Consider the following 15,986-nt stretch of genomic DNA (forward strand, 5'->3'; position numbering starts at 1 on the left):
TTAATTACACTGGGAACTAAGTTTAAACTATGATCATTGATTTAAATTTTTTATTGTTTTCTGTTTTCATATACATTTCGACATAATATTTTTTTTTACTGTATATTTCAACGAAGAAAAAGAAACCTTTTATTATAGATATTTTAAAACTTTCTGTTTTTATTTTTATAGACTACAAATTTTGCAGTTATTTAATTTAACACATAGAATTATTATTTTATGAGAACTTTTTTTCAAGTTTTAAATGTGTGTATAGTAAAGTACAATTAGTATTTTCTGAGAGATTGTTTCAATTTATTTTTTATTTTTTATTATTATTATTTTATATAAATAGATTTCATTGACCAGTAAGAAATTTTTAGAAATTTCTAATTTGTGGGCGGGGATGTTATGTTTATCTTTTTAATACTGGTTAATGAAATCATTACAGTGTGTTCTGGCTGGTCATTATCGCGTATGATACGATTTTGACACGCCTACATAGCTAATGAATATGCATGACTTGATAGATAAGATCAGCACGTGTAGCCATAAACTGAGAGGTGTAGATTTGTAATGAAAAGATATAGATGTAGTTTTGAGAATAGAAGATAGTTACAAAAATATAGTTATCATTTATTAGTATCCGAGCAAGTAAAACACGGATCTATCAATGATTTTTGTCGAATTTTGTTTAAATATCAGTCACATTTACTCAAGACGATGGTTTTCAAATAGCGGAATAAAAATCCATTCCAAATATCCACTACTGTCCTACCTTTTATTGTGTTTGCACTGTATAATCCTGACCTTCACATTATCTAAGATCATTTTCTACTTGCCCTATGTCTAAGGATATCACCAGACATGAAAGAACAACAGAATAATTATGTGTAAGAATATGTATGCCCTGTCATGACATGAGTCTGACAAGTGTATTTTGCCATCCTGTTTTAATCCCCCTAACATTATTTACCTGTTCAATATATGCCCTAGAGAATGTTACTGTATGACCACCACATGTAAACCATTTTCAATAATGACATGTCTTGAGATGTGTGTGAGCTCTGATTTCAACATATGATTAATTAATGCCTTTTGTGGCCAATTACATACAAAGGTACACAACTCCCCACTAAAAATTTTAAAGTCTAAAATAGGTAAAGTATGACCCGAACTTCATATTTTTTCTTTCTGAAATACAGTTTTTGCCTTATCTTTCAACCCTAAAAAATAATAATTTTAAATCAATGGCTTTAATCTTTATTTTCATGTAAAAAAATGCTTATATACTGCTTTAAATTAAAAGGAATGAACTTTTTCCATTTGGAACATCTCAAGCATTTTCTTTACCTTTATGTAAAAACACGTGACCGACGCAGTATTTACGAAATCCGCCATTTGCCGAACACAGCACGTTGAGGTACTTTTCATTACAAGCTTCAAGTTTAAATGTGTGCATTTAGTGTTAACGTTGCATTCATATAACAAATACTCTATGTACTCTTATAAAGTACTTTTATCATGTTGTCTGCATCAGTGTTTTGAGAACGAACTGCGAGCAAACTTTGAAAATAAGTTCAATTCCCCCCCCAAGCTTTATTTAAGTCGGCATGTCCCAGAACAATAACATAAGCTCTTTGAGCTTTTATAACCGACAAATACATGAATTTACACAATAAACATATACAATACTAATGTTAAAACATACAGTACATAGACATATATTTCATGCACATGTAGATTTATACATGTAGTTGATATAGATTTTTGTTTTACCACAGGAGGTTGAAATCCTATCAATGAGGGTCTATAAATATGTCAACTCGACTATCACAGTAGAGCTTCTCTCGTAGAGAGAAGCGACAGGAATGCAACGCGTTTTTCAATTTTTTTTAACTTTTTTGAATCTGGGACTTTTTGATCGGAATAAACGCTATGCGTCAACTAATAAACATATTGTTACTTCAATTAACCACTTAAACTACTTTGCAGGTCACTAATTATTAATTTACAGCTTCTTTTTACGTCCTGACAGAATCCTTGTCATTCGTTTTGGCCATGGCAGGAAGTCGAGGAAATTCCAATCAGCAGTGAATATATGTAAATGAGGTATAGTATTTAATTAAACAAACAGTCGAAATAAATCATACAAATTTATCAAGTACTTTCTCATAATTATTCCTAAAGTATTATGATGTCAAACTATTAAAAAATCCGTCCCTTCATTAAATTTAATTGTTCGCTTGGAAGTTCAAGGGAAACAACTCTTCTGTGTAAAAAGTTTACATGCGGGAAATTTAAATTTCACAATAATCTGAAGAATTCTTCTTTCTATTACTGTTTCAAGTGATCATGTCAAAGCAAATAGATACAGTTATATGGTAATACACGTTTTCATCAGTACCTTAAACCTGTAACCTGCCCAATTATATCCTTAATTAGAATTTCTAAGTGAAAACAAAAAAGGGGGAGCACAGACCAAAATAAGAAATTTGTAATTTTTTATTTATGTTCAGTATCAGTTCCAGCAGTGGATAGCTTGATTTGCACTTTTAAAAAAATGGTCCGGGCCGAACAGTCTTTGGGTCTATAAGAACAACATTCTTACTTTAACGGTGCTTAATGAAAAATGACAGAAAAATCTGTAGGGTAGGCAATTAGTAATTTTAAGACTAAAAAGTATAGGGTAACTGAAAACTCACCCCATATATTTTTATTTGTCCTAACCAAAATGAATGATTATTATTGCACCATCTGTAATATGTATTTAATTAATTATTAATTATTTTTCTAAAACCATAAATCATTAGTTGTTGAAATCTTTTCAATTTTTTTTGACACATCCATTGATAAAATTTCAAGAACCTGGGCATATTTTTTTCCAAAGTACTAATATATTTTTCCAAATAATCATTTAGTTTACATCCCCTTTCTACAAATATTTCTAACATAAGGACCCCTTCATTTTTTTAAAAGTGCAAATCAAGCTATCCACTGCTGGAACTGATACTGAACATAAATAAAAAATTACAAATTTCTTATTTTGGTCTGTGCTCCCCCTTTTTTGTTTTCACTTAGAAATTCTAATTAAGGATATAATTGGGCAGGTTACAGGTTTAAGGTACTGATGAAAACGTGTATTACCATATAACTGTATCTATTTGCTTTGACATGATCACTTGAAACAGTAATAGAAAGAAGAATTCTTCAGATTATTGTGAAATTTAAATTTCCCGCATGTAAACTTTTTACACAGAAGAGTTGTTTCCCTTGAACTTCCAAGCGAACAATTAAATTTAATGAAGGGACGGATTTTTTAATAGTTTGACATCATAATACTTTAGGAATAATTATGAGAAAGTACTTGATAAATTTGTATGATTTATTTCGACTGTTTGTTTAATTAAATACTATACCTCATTTACATATATTCACTGCTGATTGGAATTTCCTCGACTTCCTGCCATGGCCAAAACGAATGACAAGGATTCTGTCAGGACGTAAAAAGAAGCTGTAAATTAATAATTAGTGACCTGCAAAGTAGTTTAAGTGGTTAATTGAAGTAACAATATGTTTATTAGTTGACGCATAGCGTTTATTCCGATCAAAAAGTCCCAGATTCAAAAAAGTTAAAAAAAATTGAAAAACGCGTTGCATTCCTGTCGCTTCTCTCTACGAGAGAAGCTCTACTGTGATAGTCGAGTTGACATATTTATAGACCCTCATTGATAGGATTTCAACCTCCTGTGGTTTTACTTTATAAAAATTTAATGTTTATATTATATCTAATTTTGTTTGTTAGTCTGCACTAACCAGATTGATTACACTGACAGTTTAAAGAAAGGGTCATATTCTAAAGTGTTTTTATTGTTAGATATGGGACATGGAAGTGAATATGAAAAGACAAAATGAATTGTTTTTTATTAAAAAAAAATCCATAGTGATACTAGTATTACAGCACTCAGTTCTAGAAATCACCGAACTCTGTAAGGTTAACGAATTCGGTAACAGTTACGGATTTCATTAACTGAACCATTTACGAATTCGGTAACTTCTCTGTTGGCTTTGGCATTTTGAAATCACTTATTTGAGTAGCAAATTCAAAATTTTGTCACAAATTGTGATTTTGTAGTTTTACCAGAATTTTAAACACATAGGTCTAAATAATATCTTTTCATTAGTAAAATAGAAAAAAATGAACTTTTTGCATCTTTTAAGTAGCAAGGTAATGAAGGTTTATGCCTTTAATGCTATCATTTAGCTGTAAATTGGATTTTAGTTGTTAAAATGCTATAATAATGGCTCTACATATCCCAGCAGTGGGAGTATTTTTCCTGTAAAGTTCAAGGTTTCATCTTTCAGATTATGTAATAAAATTCTACTGTTAGCGATAAAAATTCCACTGTTCAGGGGTGTTGAAATTAGTGGGGTTATTAAAATAATAATACTTCAAAGAAGTGATTTTTGGGAAGGAAATTGATGTATGATACTTAAACAAGTGATTTTTATGTCATTATCCTAGATTCAGTACAAGGTGATCACCTGAAATGACCTGGTCATCCTATCAACACAGATGTTGGTTCTGGTAATTTTAGAAAATATATTTACAATCCCACATGTTATACCATGAAAATATTATATTTATTACAATTATTTCAGGTGCTGTAAATAAACGTTTGGCAAGATGGCTTTCCCCTATATGATAGGGCCTGGTGGGCAGCCATTTATAATACAACAAGTTCCGTTGATGCCACAACCATTGATACAGCAAGTCCCCATACAACAACAGCAGCAACAACAGCAACAGCAGCCTCCAGTGCCACAACTTCAGAAGCTACCTGATTATATGTCTGAAGAAAGATTACAGGATAAGGGTAACTATATTAAAACATACACATTGTTAATGCTACATCAATACATCATAAGGCCAAATAAAAAAGTATGTGTGGTTCCAGTTACATCTGAAAAAAAGGTAGGGTAGGTAGGTAGGGATTTTTTTTTATTTTATGTTTTTTTTTACATTGAGTCTATGGGAGCAACATTCTGACTTTAACAGTGCTTAATGGAAAATGACAATAAAATCTTTAGGGTAGGCTATTTTTAAGCCCAGGGGTTTCACTTCATTTTGTTTGAAGGGGCCAATTAGAGATTTAAGCAGGCCCAAACCTAAAAGGGGGGGTTTAGGGGGGGCTTGCCCCCCCCACGATTTTTTTAAAAATTAGACGCAAAATCCCGCATTCTGGGCATTAAATTATAGTTCTGAAAATGTCACTTTTACCACTAGCCCCCTTGTTTTTTTAAACAAAAAGGCTTAAAAACCTGCATTCCTGGCATAAAACTATAGTTCTGAAAATGTCATTTCTACCCCTCAATGATTTAAAAAAAAAATTAGACACAAAATCCTGAATTCTGGCCATGGCATAAAATTATTATTGTTCTTAAAATGTCACTTTTACAGTACTACTGTTAATGTAGGCAACCTAAAGTTTTTCTAAGTCAATGAATGAATTATTATCTAACATCACCAAGTCAGAAAGTATAATATTGAAATATTTTCATTTTTATCACTTTAATAAGGGATTAATTATTATAATGATTGATGGATACAATTCAATGACACTTATGTATAACAACTTGTTATCCATGCCAAAATAGAGTTCACCAGCAACAATCGTCCTCAAAATCTGATTCATCCTCAGAATAAAAAAATACTACATTGAGCATCATAATTTATTTCTGGCTTTATATTGTTGATAAAAGGTTACATGTACATGTAGTAGCAAAAACTCTGAACCTGACAAGAGGTTAATTTTATTTAGATAGGGACTTGGGACAATAAGAAAATTATGGTGCTATTTACATTTAAAACCAGATTCTTGTCCTACCTTTGAGGACCCCTAAAAAATTTGGACAGCACTTCCCCTGCACGCAGCAGTTTTAAATATCCCCCTTCCCATTATCCCGGTGGTATGAAAAGATGTGTAAAGAAAGAAGAAGAAGAAGTGCTGGCCAGGCTCATTTATAAGAAAACATGAGCTTCCACTTCTTCTTAATTTCATTTGATAGCTTTTAAAAGGGTTACATACCTCACAACTGAAAGTATTATGACCAGAAATATATCTATGATTTGGAACGGGACCTGTCAATGCAACTTTTCATCGATGTACCCTGCCCCCCTTTCGGATGCTCTGTAGTTGCCGGCAGATCGACGGGGCCAGTTGTAGACATCAATTAAACAGTAAAACTATAACGTCATTCAAACTGTTCCAAATCTTGTCAAACTACATAGTAATCCAAACCTTTTCTACTCTTTGACGTGGTAGTTGTTAAAGTGAAAAAAATCATGTAGTGTTCTGGGTGCTCCGTAAACGGAGGGATCTACGTACATACATTATTCATACATAATGAAGACTCGAGAGCTGCGAGGGTACATACTATTCATTCAATCATAACAACGATAAACACGTGTGTCAAACAGGAAGTCTGAAATAACAGCCAATGAAAATCGTCGTTGCAACCGCATGTCGGTTTAAAAAATAAACACAAATCTTCGAACTCCCTCGAACTCCGTTGTCATGATTTTAATATAAAAAGATCTCATAAAAAAAAATAGGACTTTTTTTTTTTTTTATTCAGGACAACTGAACCGGCCAGAAATTGAATTGAACAGGTCAAAATGGCCGGCGGCCGGTTCTTAATGAAAACACTGTAAGCCGAAAAAGTAGGGACGGTAGGGTTACTGGAACCACAAATATATTTTTATTTGGCCTAAGTAAAATCAAAATATGTATAAAAAACAGTTGCAGGAAATATAAAATACACATAGAAATGAAAGGGTATACTACTGTTGCCTTTGTTTTCAAACACACATGTTTGGACAGAAATTAGATTTTGTAACAATTTGCCAAGCTGGCAATTATTTTACAATCTACATTTTATTTACACATTTATATGGGAATTCTTCCTTCGTGGCAGTAGCATGGCAGGAGGTTTTTCTAATTTATACATCTTTTTTATATTTATTTAGCAAGAAAATGGCAGCAATTACAGTCAAAAAGATATAGTGAGAAGAGAAAGTTTGGATTCATTGATGCACAGAAAGAAGAAACACCCGCAAGTCATGTACGGAAAATTGTGCGTGACCATGGAGACATGACAAATAGAAAGTTTAGACATGACAAGAGAGTTTATCTGGGGTAGGTTTAGTGAAAAAGATGTCTAAAAGATAGAACGTCTAATAAAACCAGTAGATTCTTCTGAAATATTTACTTCATAGATCTGTTCAGAAAAACTATTTGCGTAGTGACTTGAATCTGACATCATATTTTTCAATTTTGAGCAATGTAAATGAAACCCAGTCTCTATCTAAAAGTCTTAGAAGCATGAGATCAACTTATTATTCCTTTCATCGATAGCTGCCCAGACAGAAGCTACTCTGAGACAATGGCTTCCCTGGCTACTATTACTCAAGTGGGAGATCTTCATAATAAATATCAATAAAAACTTTTCTTTAGTTATTTGGGTCTTTATTTCATCATGTTCATTCACTAACACCATGTTCACAGTTTTGTTCATGTTTTGATAATTTTTTCTTCATAAAATATTCAAATTTTCAAATTTTCTGCATTATCTAGGTGAAAATTTCAAAATTCTTCTCTTTGACCCAAAATCGTAATTTTTTAACTCAAAACGGCAAAATTTTGAAAAATTTAATGAGGCTGTACAAATTCCTTACACTGAACAATGTCCATTCCAAGTGTTTTGTACATAAAACAACATTTTATGTCAAAAAAGAATACTAGTGTGGCTTCAAATTTTCAATATTCTTTCAAAAAAAATTTCCTCCATTTCAAATTCTTGTAAATTCCGTAATTTTTTTCTGATTTTGACACGGTTTTCAACAAACAGAAGCGCAATGTTTACACTTTCATCCGGGTATTCAACAAAGAAAGATAACTTGTGTTTGCACTGTTTTTAGCAGGAAATAGAAAAGAGGTTTTCCGATCCCTGTAAAACTGTGAGGCGTGAATCCTGGTAAACCAGTACTCATTGGCTAAGGGGTTAATCTTTGGTAATATTGCTAAAATCCTGTATTTACCAAAGGACTTTGAAGTAATTAAGAATAAGGTGCACATTTTTATGCCCCACCTAGTAGAGGGGCATTATATTTTCTGGTCTGTCTGTTTGTTTGTCCCTCTGTCTGTCCGGCTCCAGTTTGAATACAATGGACACATTCTTGTTAATTTAAAGTATCTTGTTAAACGATTTATACCTAGTTTTTTATATTATGACAAGTTGTGACAATAAGTGTCAAATTTAATGAAATATTTCTAGTTTACTACAGTACATGTACTTGTAGCTATGATGTATTGCATTGCAGAAGTCTAATCCGGCTTGAAATTTATTGATAATCTCCAGCGCAGAGTTCATATCCGTTCCATACATGCTCCGCAATACTGCACTTAATATGAGTGTAGTGTTGCAAAGTATTTAACAGAACTGATATGATCTCTGCGACAGAGATTGTTTATTGGTGCCTTTCAATTATAAATGTAACATTTGTATTTTTCAGAGCTTTGAAGTACATGCCTCATGCTGTTCTTAAACTACTGGAGAACATGCCCATGCCATGGGAGCAGATCAGAGATGTCAAAGTCCTGTATCACATCACAGGAGCCATTACATTCATCAATGAAATACCATGGGTTGTAGAACCCATATATGTAGCACAATGGGGGTATGTAGTTTATCAATGAAATACCCTGGTTTGTAGAACCCATATATGTAGCACAATCAGGGGTTGACACTAAGTTTTGTAGGCACTAGCCCGCAGGGCTAGTAAAAATTATATTCAACTAGCCCTGTTCTGTTTCAGGTAGCCCGGTGAGCGGGCCATAGGCCTGCAAACTTGCTAGGGGGGTCTGGGGCATGCCCCCCAGAATTTTTTTGAAATGTAGATGCAAAATCCTGCATTCTGAGGCTTTTAAAGAAGATGTTTTCAGTCTGAAAAATAACTAATTCATACTTGTTTATATCTTCATAAAAAAAAACAAAAAACATTAACACCACAGAAATCTAACGGCAGGAATTTGTTTGTCAGATGAATTGTGAAATATATTTCAAGAAGGCACAATTTCATGGGACACTTTTTTTGCTTACAAAAAACTTATCAACTAAAATAATCAAATTAAAAAAAACCAATGTTTTTGTTTAATTTTATTTACATGTATAAATAAGTTGACTTGTCCCCTATTTTACTTTTGGTTTCTGATGCTGAGTCTTCATGTTCCAACTGATTTGTCTCATGACGAGTTTTAACCCTGTTCTCGTTAAAGCATTATGACATGCATACATCCCGGTACGTGCAATGGACGCTTTCTGATACCAATGGCTTAGTCTTGTTATCATCAACACCCGCTCTCAAAATGAAGCTAATCACATTTTAATATTATTACCGGTAATTTACTGTCGTTTCAGTCCATTGCAACTGTAATGATGAATCCCGAGCAATACGAAAAGAATTATGACGACATGACAAACGCTAATTCGATAAAGACAGAGAAGATCGAAAAGTTTTCATCACCACGTGTACCTTTGGAGTAAAGGAAAAATTCAACAACGCTCTATTTTAAGAACGAAAGGACATTTCCAATTTAAACTATTTACGCGACGACTATGTAATAGATAAGGCTAAACTATGCACATGATTTATCAGGATCTCTGATGTGATTAATAATAAAATATAATAAAACCAAAATGTATATGCAGTATAATTAATGTTTATTTCAAAACTGGTTATCTTCAAACGTGGTGCATTCTTACTTTATGGGTCGAGTGATCTTAGATAGAGTTGACTGTGTATAGCGACTGGTTTACGGTAGAAATTTTACCCTCCAGTATCTGTATCTGTATGTAAATAAAGAGGTCGTGGAACCAGTGCAGACAATATTCGACGAAGTTGTCTTATATGACCAGCGTTTGGACTGTACTTTGCTGAAAGTACAACAGATTGATGTTCAATGACAAATAAATTTACTAGTCCCTCGGGCTACCGCGCTACGGACATTTACTAGCCTGACACAAAAGTTACTTGTCTCTGGCTAGCGGGCTAGCGTTAGTGTCGAACCCTGGCAATGGGGGTATGTAGTTTATCAATGAAATACCCTTGGTTGTAGAACCCATCTATGTAGCACATAGGGATATGTAGTTTATCAATGAAATCCCCTGGGTTGTAGAACCTATATATATGTAGCACAGTGGGGGTATGTAGTTTATCAATCACTTTCACTTTGTTTTAAGTTTGAAATTTTATTTCACTTAATTATCATTCAGCTTTTTCTTTTGTTTTCTGGTTACATTTATAAATATACAAAATATGCCTAAAGTAGAATATATATAAAACAAGTAAAAGTGTAAGGTTTTAATGAAGCAAAAGATTATCAATATCATTTTTGATATGTTCCCTTTCAATTTTTAAGAACCATGTGGATCATGATGAGAAGAGAAAAGAGAGATCGACGTCACTTCAAAAGAATGAGATTCCCTCCCTTTGATGATGAGGAGCCTCCACTTGATTATGCTGACAATATCCTAGATGTTGAACCCCTGGAACCCATACAGATGGAAGTTGACATGGAAGAAGACAAAGCTGTTTATGGATGGCTGTATGATCATAAACCATTGGCTGACACAAAGTAAGTAGAAAAGGGGGAAGAGCCAATGACAAACTAACACTTGCTGACACAAAGTAAGTAGAAAAGGGGAGGAGCCAATGAAAAATTAACATTGGTTGACACAAAATTAGTAGAAAAAAGGGGAGGAACCAATGACAAATTAACACTTGCTGACACAAAGTAAGTAGAAAAGGGGAGGAGCCAATGACAAATTAACACTTGCTGACACAAAGTAAGTAGAAAAGGGAAGGAGCCAATGAAAAATTAACACTGGCTGACACAAAATATATAGAGAAAGAGGTTGATTCTCACAAACTACTGACTGACAGAAATAAGATTGAAATAAATAAGTTAATCTTAGGTTAGCACCAAATGTAATATAACAATTGAAAAACTGATAATCATACAACTGTTTGCATGGATGATTTTATTTTATTTGATGTTTATAAGCAGATTATATATATTGATCATATAATATTTAATTGCAACAATTTCTACATAATAGCTAGCTTTTTGAATTTGTCATTTCCTCAGCAAAAATAAAATTGGTATAGGATTACAAATTACCTTTCATGGATAAGAGAATAAAATTAAACTTTGCCAATTGTATTTCTTTTAATTACTGTCCTTGCTGATGATGCACAGATTAAATTAAAGATGTTTTATCATTGCAGATACGTTAATGGTCAAACATACAGAAAGTGGAACCTCTCCCTACCGATGATGTCAGTCCTGTACCGAATGGCTAATCAGCTGATTACAGATTTAGTAGATGAGAACTATTTTTATCTGTTTGATTTGAAATCTTTCTTCACAGCCAAAGCTCTGAACATGGCAATACCAGGTGGACCCAAGTTTGAACCACTTGTCAAAGATAAAGAATCACAGTAGGAATTAAATTATTACATACTGTGGAGTCATTTATTTTTTCGTGGGTACCAGTTTTCATGGATAAAGAAAAACTTACATGATCGTGGATATTTAATTTCGTGATTTTTCTGACTTATGCAATCAAGCCTATTGAAAATGTGTTATTAGTTGAACATTTGATTGCGTTATTTCGTCTGTACTTGCGAAATCTAAAAAAATTAGTATCCAAGGAATAATAATGAATCCACAGTATATCACAGAAAATTTTAGTTTTATGGGGTATTTATCTATGCATGATGAACAAATATGAATTTCTACCTCATGAATAATTGTTTTTACAATACAAACTTACAGTGGTTGTCGTTTGTTTATGTGTTACATATTTGTTTTTAGTTCATTTTTTGTTGAGCCTGCAACTTTTGTTGCAGAAAGCTCGACATAGGGATAGTGATCCGGCGGCGGCGGCGGCGTTAGCTAACTTCTTAAAAGCTTTATATTTTAGAAGGTGGAAGACCTGGATGCTTCATACTTTGTATATAGATGCCTCATGTTACGAAGTTTCTGTCAGTCACATGTCCAATGTCCTTGACCTCATTTTCATGGTTCAGTGACCACTTGAAAAAAAAGTTCAGAATTTTTGTAATGTTGAATCCTCTCTTATTATAAGTAATAGGATAACTATATTTGGTATGTGCGTACCTTGCAAGGTCCTCATGCCCGTCAGACAGTTTTCACTTGACCTCGACCTCATTTCATGGATCAGTGAACAAGGTTAAGTTTTGGTGGTCAAGTCCATATCTCAGATACTATAAGCAATAGGGCTAGTATATTCAGTGTATGGAAGGACTGTTAGGTGTACATGTCCAACTGGCAGGTGTCATCTGACCTTGACCTCATTTTCATGGTTCAGTGGTTATAGTTAGGTTTTTGTGTTTTGGTCTATTTTTCCCATACTTTGTGCAATAAGTCTACTATATTTGTTGTATGGAATGATTGTAAGGTGTACATGTCTAGCGGGCAGATGTCATCTGACCTTGACCTTATTTTCATGGTTCAGTGGTCAAAGTTAAAGTTTTGAGTTTTGGTCTTTTTATCTAATATTATATGCCAAAGGTCAACTATATTTGGTGTATGGAAATATTTTATGATCTATATGTAAGTCCCGCAGGTTTTATTTGACCATGACCTCAATTTCACGGTTCATTGCACAGTGTTAAGTTTTTGTGTTTTGGTCTGTTTTTCTTAAACTATAAGTAATAGGTCAACTATATTTATTGTATGGAAGCATTGTTAGCTGTACATGTCTGCCTGGCATGGTTCATCTGACCTTGACCTCATTTTCATGGTTCAGTGGTTATAGTTAAGTTTTTGTGTTTTGGTCTATTTTTCCCATATTTTGTGCAATAAGTATACTATATTTGTTGTATGGAATGATTGTAAGGTGTACATGTCTAGCGGGCAGATGTCATCTGACCTTGACCTTATTTTCATGGTTCAGTGGTCAAAGTTAAGTTTTTGAGTTTTGGTCTTTTTATCTAATATTATATGCCAAAGGTCAACTATATTTGGTGTATGGAAATATTTTATGATCTATATGTAAGTCCCGCAGGTTTTATTTGACCATGACTTCAATTTCACGGTTCATTGCACAGTGTTAAGTTTTTGTGTTTTGGTCTGTTTTTCGTAAACTATAAGTAATAGGACAACTATATTTATTGTATGGAAGCATTGTTAGCTGTACATTTCTGCCTGGCATGGTTCATCTGACCTTGACCTCATTTTCATGGTTCATTTGTCTTTATTTAGCTATCTTGGTTTATGTTAAGTTTATGTGGCAATTGTTAAAGCTTTATACTTAGGACTATCAACATAATATCAATGATTAGTAAAGAAGGCGAGACATTTCAGTGTGTGCACTCTTGTTTATACAAATAAGGCCGTTAGTTTTCCTCGTTTGAATTGTTTTACATTGTCATTTCGGGGCCTTTTATAGCTGAATATGCGGTATGGGCTTTGCTCATTGTTGAAGGCCGTACGGTGACCTATAGTTGTTAATGTCTATGACATTTTGGTCTCTTGTGGACAGCTGTCTCATTGGCAATCATACCACATCTTTTTTATATTTACAATTTACTTTTTGTCATAAATTTCCAAAAAAAAGTTGGTCTTAGTTTCTTCAAAAAATTTCAGTTAGTAGCAACACTACTGATTGTTGAAGAGTAAAAATGTAAATTGCATGAATCCAAATAGATCAACTACAGCTTGCAATGATGAAAGTGTGATGCTATTTTCTTTGCTATCATACTACTGTAAATTCAGAAATTATTGCGTGCATTTATTATTGCGATTTTGTCAATTTAGACTTAAATGCGATTTAAGGAAGCACAATACAAAGATTTTTCATCCCCAATCAAACATCTTTAAACTGATGTAATTCCACTCATCTTTCATTAAATTTTATAAATGAGGTACCAAAAGAAAGAAGAAGGATTAATCTTTCAAATTGTGATAATTTCATTATGACATAATTATTACATACTTAGCATAATTGTTATGTAATTAGTTGCCATTCTGTGATGTCCATACTTGAATGAATTTAGCTTCTTTGTTCTTCATAGCATTCTAAAAAAAATTATAGATTCTTGCACAACACAGTTTGACCTCCAAAACTGTGTCTCAGATTTTTCCTATTGTATTCTCTCATAAATCTTCAATGAAGTTTGTAACATCAATTCATTAGAGACCACTAAATTCAATTGGGTATAAAATTTGTTCTATTGATGTTTTTGGAAATCTGAGACACAGTTTTGGAGGTCAAGCTGTGTTGTACAAGAATCTAAAATATTTTGGGATGCTATGAAGAACAAAGACGCTAAATTCATTCAAGTGTGGACATCACAATATAGCGACTAATTACATAATAATTAATTATGTAATAATTATGTCATAATGAAATTATCAGAATTTGAAAGATTAATCTTTCTTCTTTCTTTTGGTACCTCATTTATAAAATATAAAGAAGGATGAAATGAATTACATCAGTTTAAAGTTTTCTGATTGGGAGTGAAAAATCTTTGTATTGTGCTACCTTAATTATTACAATTTTGAGATGTTGTAATTCATATAAAACATTTCAAAATGCGAGTTTAATTTATTGCGTTTACAAGTGTCGCATTTTTCGCAATAATAAAAACCTTGCAATAATTTCTGAATTTACAGTAATTAAGGTTGCAAAATACAGAGCTACAGTAAGAATTAAATTGTAACATATGTCACAGAATAAATAGTGGGGTATTAATCTTCACCTATTTTCTTAAAATTGAGAATGAAAAGGGGAATGTGTCAAAGAGAAAACAACTTGACCAAAGAGCAGAAAACAGCCCTAAACTTTATACAAAGTTGCACAACATAAGTAAATAACCATGACTTGAAGAATTTCCATCCTTTATACAACCAATGTGTATTGTAAGACTATGACAACCATCTGATTTTTTGTGTGACTTTTTTGTAATGCACAAAAATCAGATGAACTATACATGCTATACACACTTCTAGGTGCAGTAGATCTTATTCACTTTTATTGTGTATTCAACATCTGTACAAAATCCTTGCTAACTATTTTGGTTTTATAAGTATGTAACAGGAGCCATTTCTATTTGCCAGGGACGAAGACTGGAACGAGTTTAATGACATCAATAAGATCATAATACGTCAGCCAATCAGAACAGAGTATAGGATTGCCTTCCCGTACTTGTATAACAGTATGCCTTTTAAAGTTCAGTTATCATGGTATGTATACTTTTTGTTAGTCTTTTGACACTGAACACTTATATGATATATTTCTGTTGTCTTGTAGTAGCATGCTCAACTTTAATGTACGATCTAAAAACTGGGTCAAGATGCATATTTTATTTCCCCGAGGCGGTAATGGTATCATTTCCCTCTCTCTGGTGTATAAATGTTTAAATGACAATCATACCACATCTTATATTTATATTGTTTTTTTTTAACTTCTAGGTATCACACACCAAACGTGGTTTACATTAAGACAGAAGATCCTGATCTACCGGCCTTCTACTTTGATCCTTTGATTAATCCAATCTCACACAGACACACAAACAAGGTAAGACAGTAACACACCTGATCATTCAAACAAAATACAGACACACAAACAAGGAGAGGTCAATAATGATGCTCAAACAAGACATCAACACTGATGAATTTAAATCCATTTTACAGACAAAGATACCTGATCCATAAACTCACTGACATGCTTATTGACATACAAACACATTAGGTGGTGTTACATCTTACAAAGTCTCCAAATTATTTATGCAAAGAAATCTGCTCAAGACAGTGCTATGGGCTGTTGTAAACTTGCATTGAGGTGAGAGTTTGGTTTTTTTTTTTGCTCCGTGTTAAAGGCCTCACTGTGACTTTGAGATGAAGAACAGCAATAAA

General features: G+C 33.0%; 2 protein-coding genes across 4 annotated transcripts in view; one reads left to right on the forward strand and one right to left on the reverse strand.

Moving 5' to 3' along the window:
* The window catches only part of LOC143076376 (protein-tyrosine sulfotransferase 1-like), a 32,614-nt gene extending 31,493 nt beyond the window's left edge, over positions 1-1,121 (reverse strand). For all 3 annotated transcript variants that reach the window (XM_076252114.1, XM_076252112.1, XM_076252113.1), the window contains exon 1: positions 956-1,121. The gene's annotated coding sequence lies outside the window, so the exon portion shown is untranslated. The remainder of the gene's footprint in view (positions 1-955) is intronic.
* Positions 1,122-1,325: 204 nt separating this feature from the next.
* LOC143076375 (pre-mRNA-processing-splicing factor 8-like) overlaps positions 1,326-15,986 on the forward strand; it is a 53,164-nt gene continuing 38,503 nt past the window's right edge. The window contains exons 1-8 of the mRNA XM_076252111.1: positions 1,326-1,402; positions 4,642-4,856; positions 7,010-7,178; positions 8,555-8,719; positions 10,461-10,676; positions 11,330-11,542; positions 15,189-15,314; positions 15,543-15,648. Of these exons, the coding sequence (XP_076108226.1) occupies positions 4,667-4,856; positions 7,010-7,178; positions 8,555-8,719; positions 10,461-10,676; positions 11,330-11,542; positions 15,189-15,314; positions 15,543-15,648 (1,185 nt within the window). The 5' untranslated portion in view covers positions 1,326-1,402; positions 4,642-4,666. The remainder of the gene's footprint in view (positions 1,403-4,641; positions 4,857-7,009; positions 7,179-8,554; positions 8,720-10,460; positions 10,677-11,329; positions 11,543-15,188; positions 15,315-15,542; positions 15,649-15,986) is intronic.

Source organism: Mytilus galloprovincialis, chromosome 5 (genome assembly GCF_965363235.1).
Source record: "Mytilus galloprovincialis chromosome 5, xbMytGall1.hap1.1, whole genome shotgun sequence".
Taxonomy (NCBI): Eukaryota; Metazoa; Mollusca; class Bivalvia; order Mytilida; family Mytilidae; genus Mytilus; species Mytilus galloprovincialis.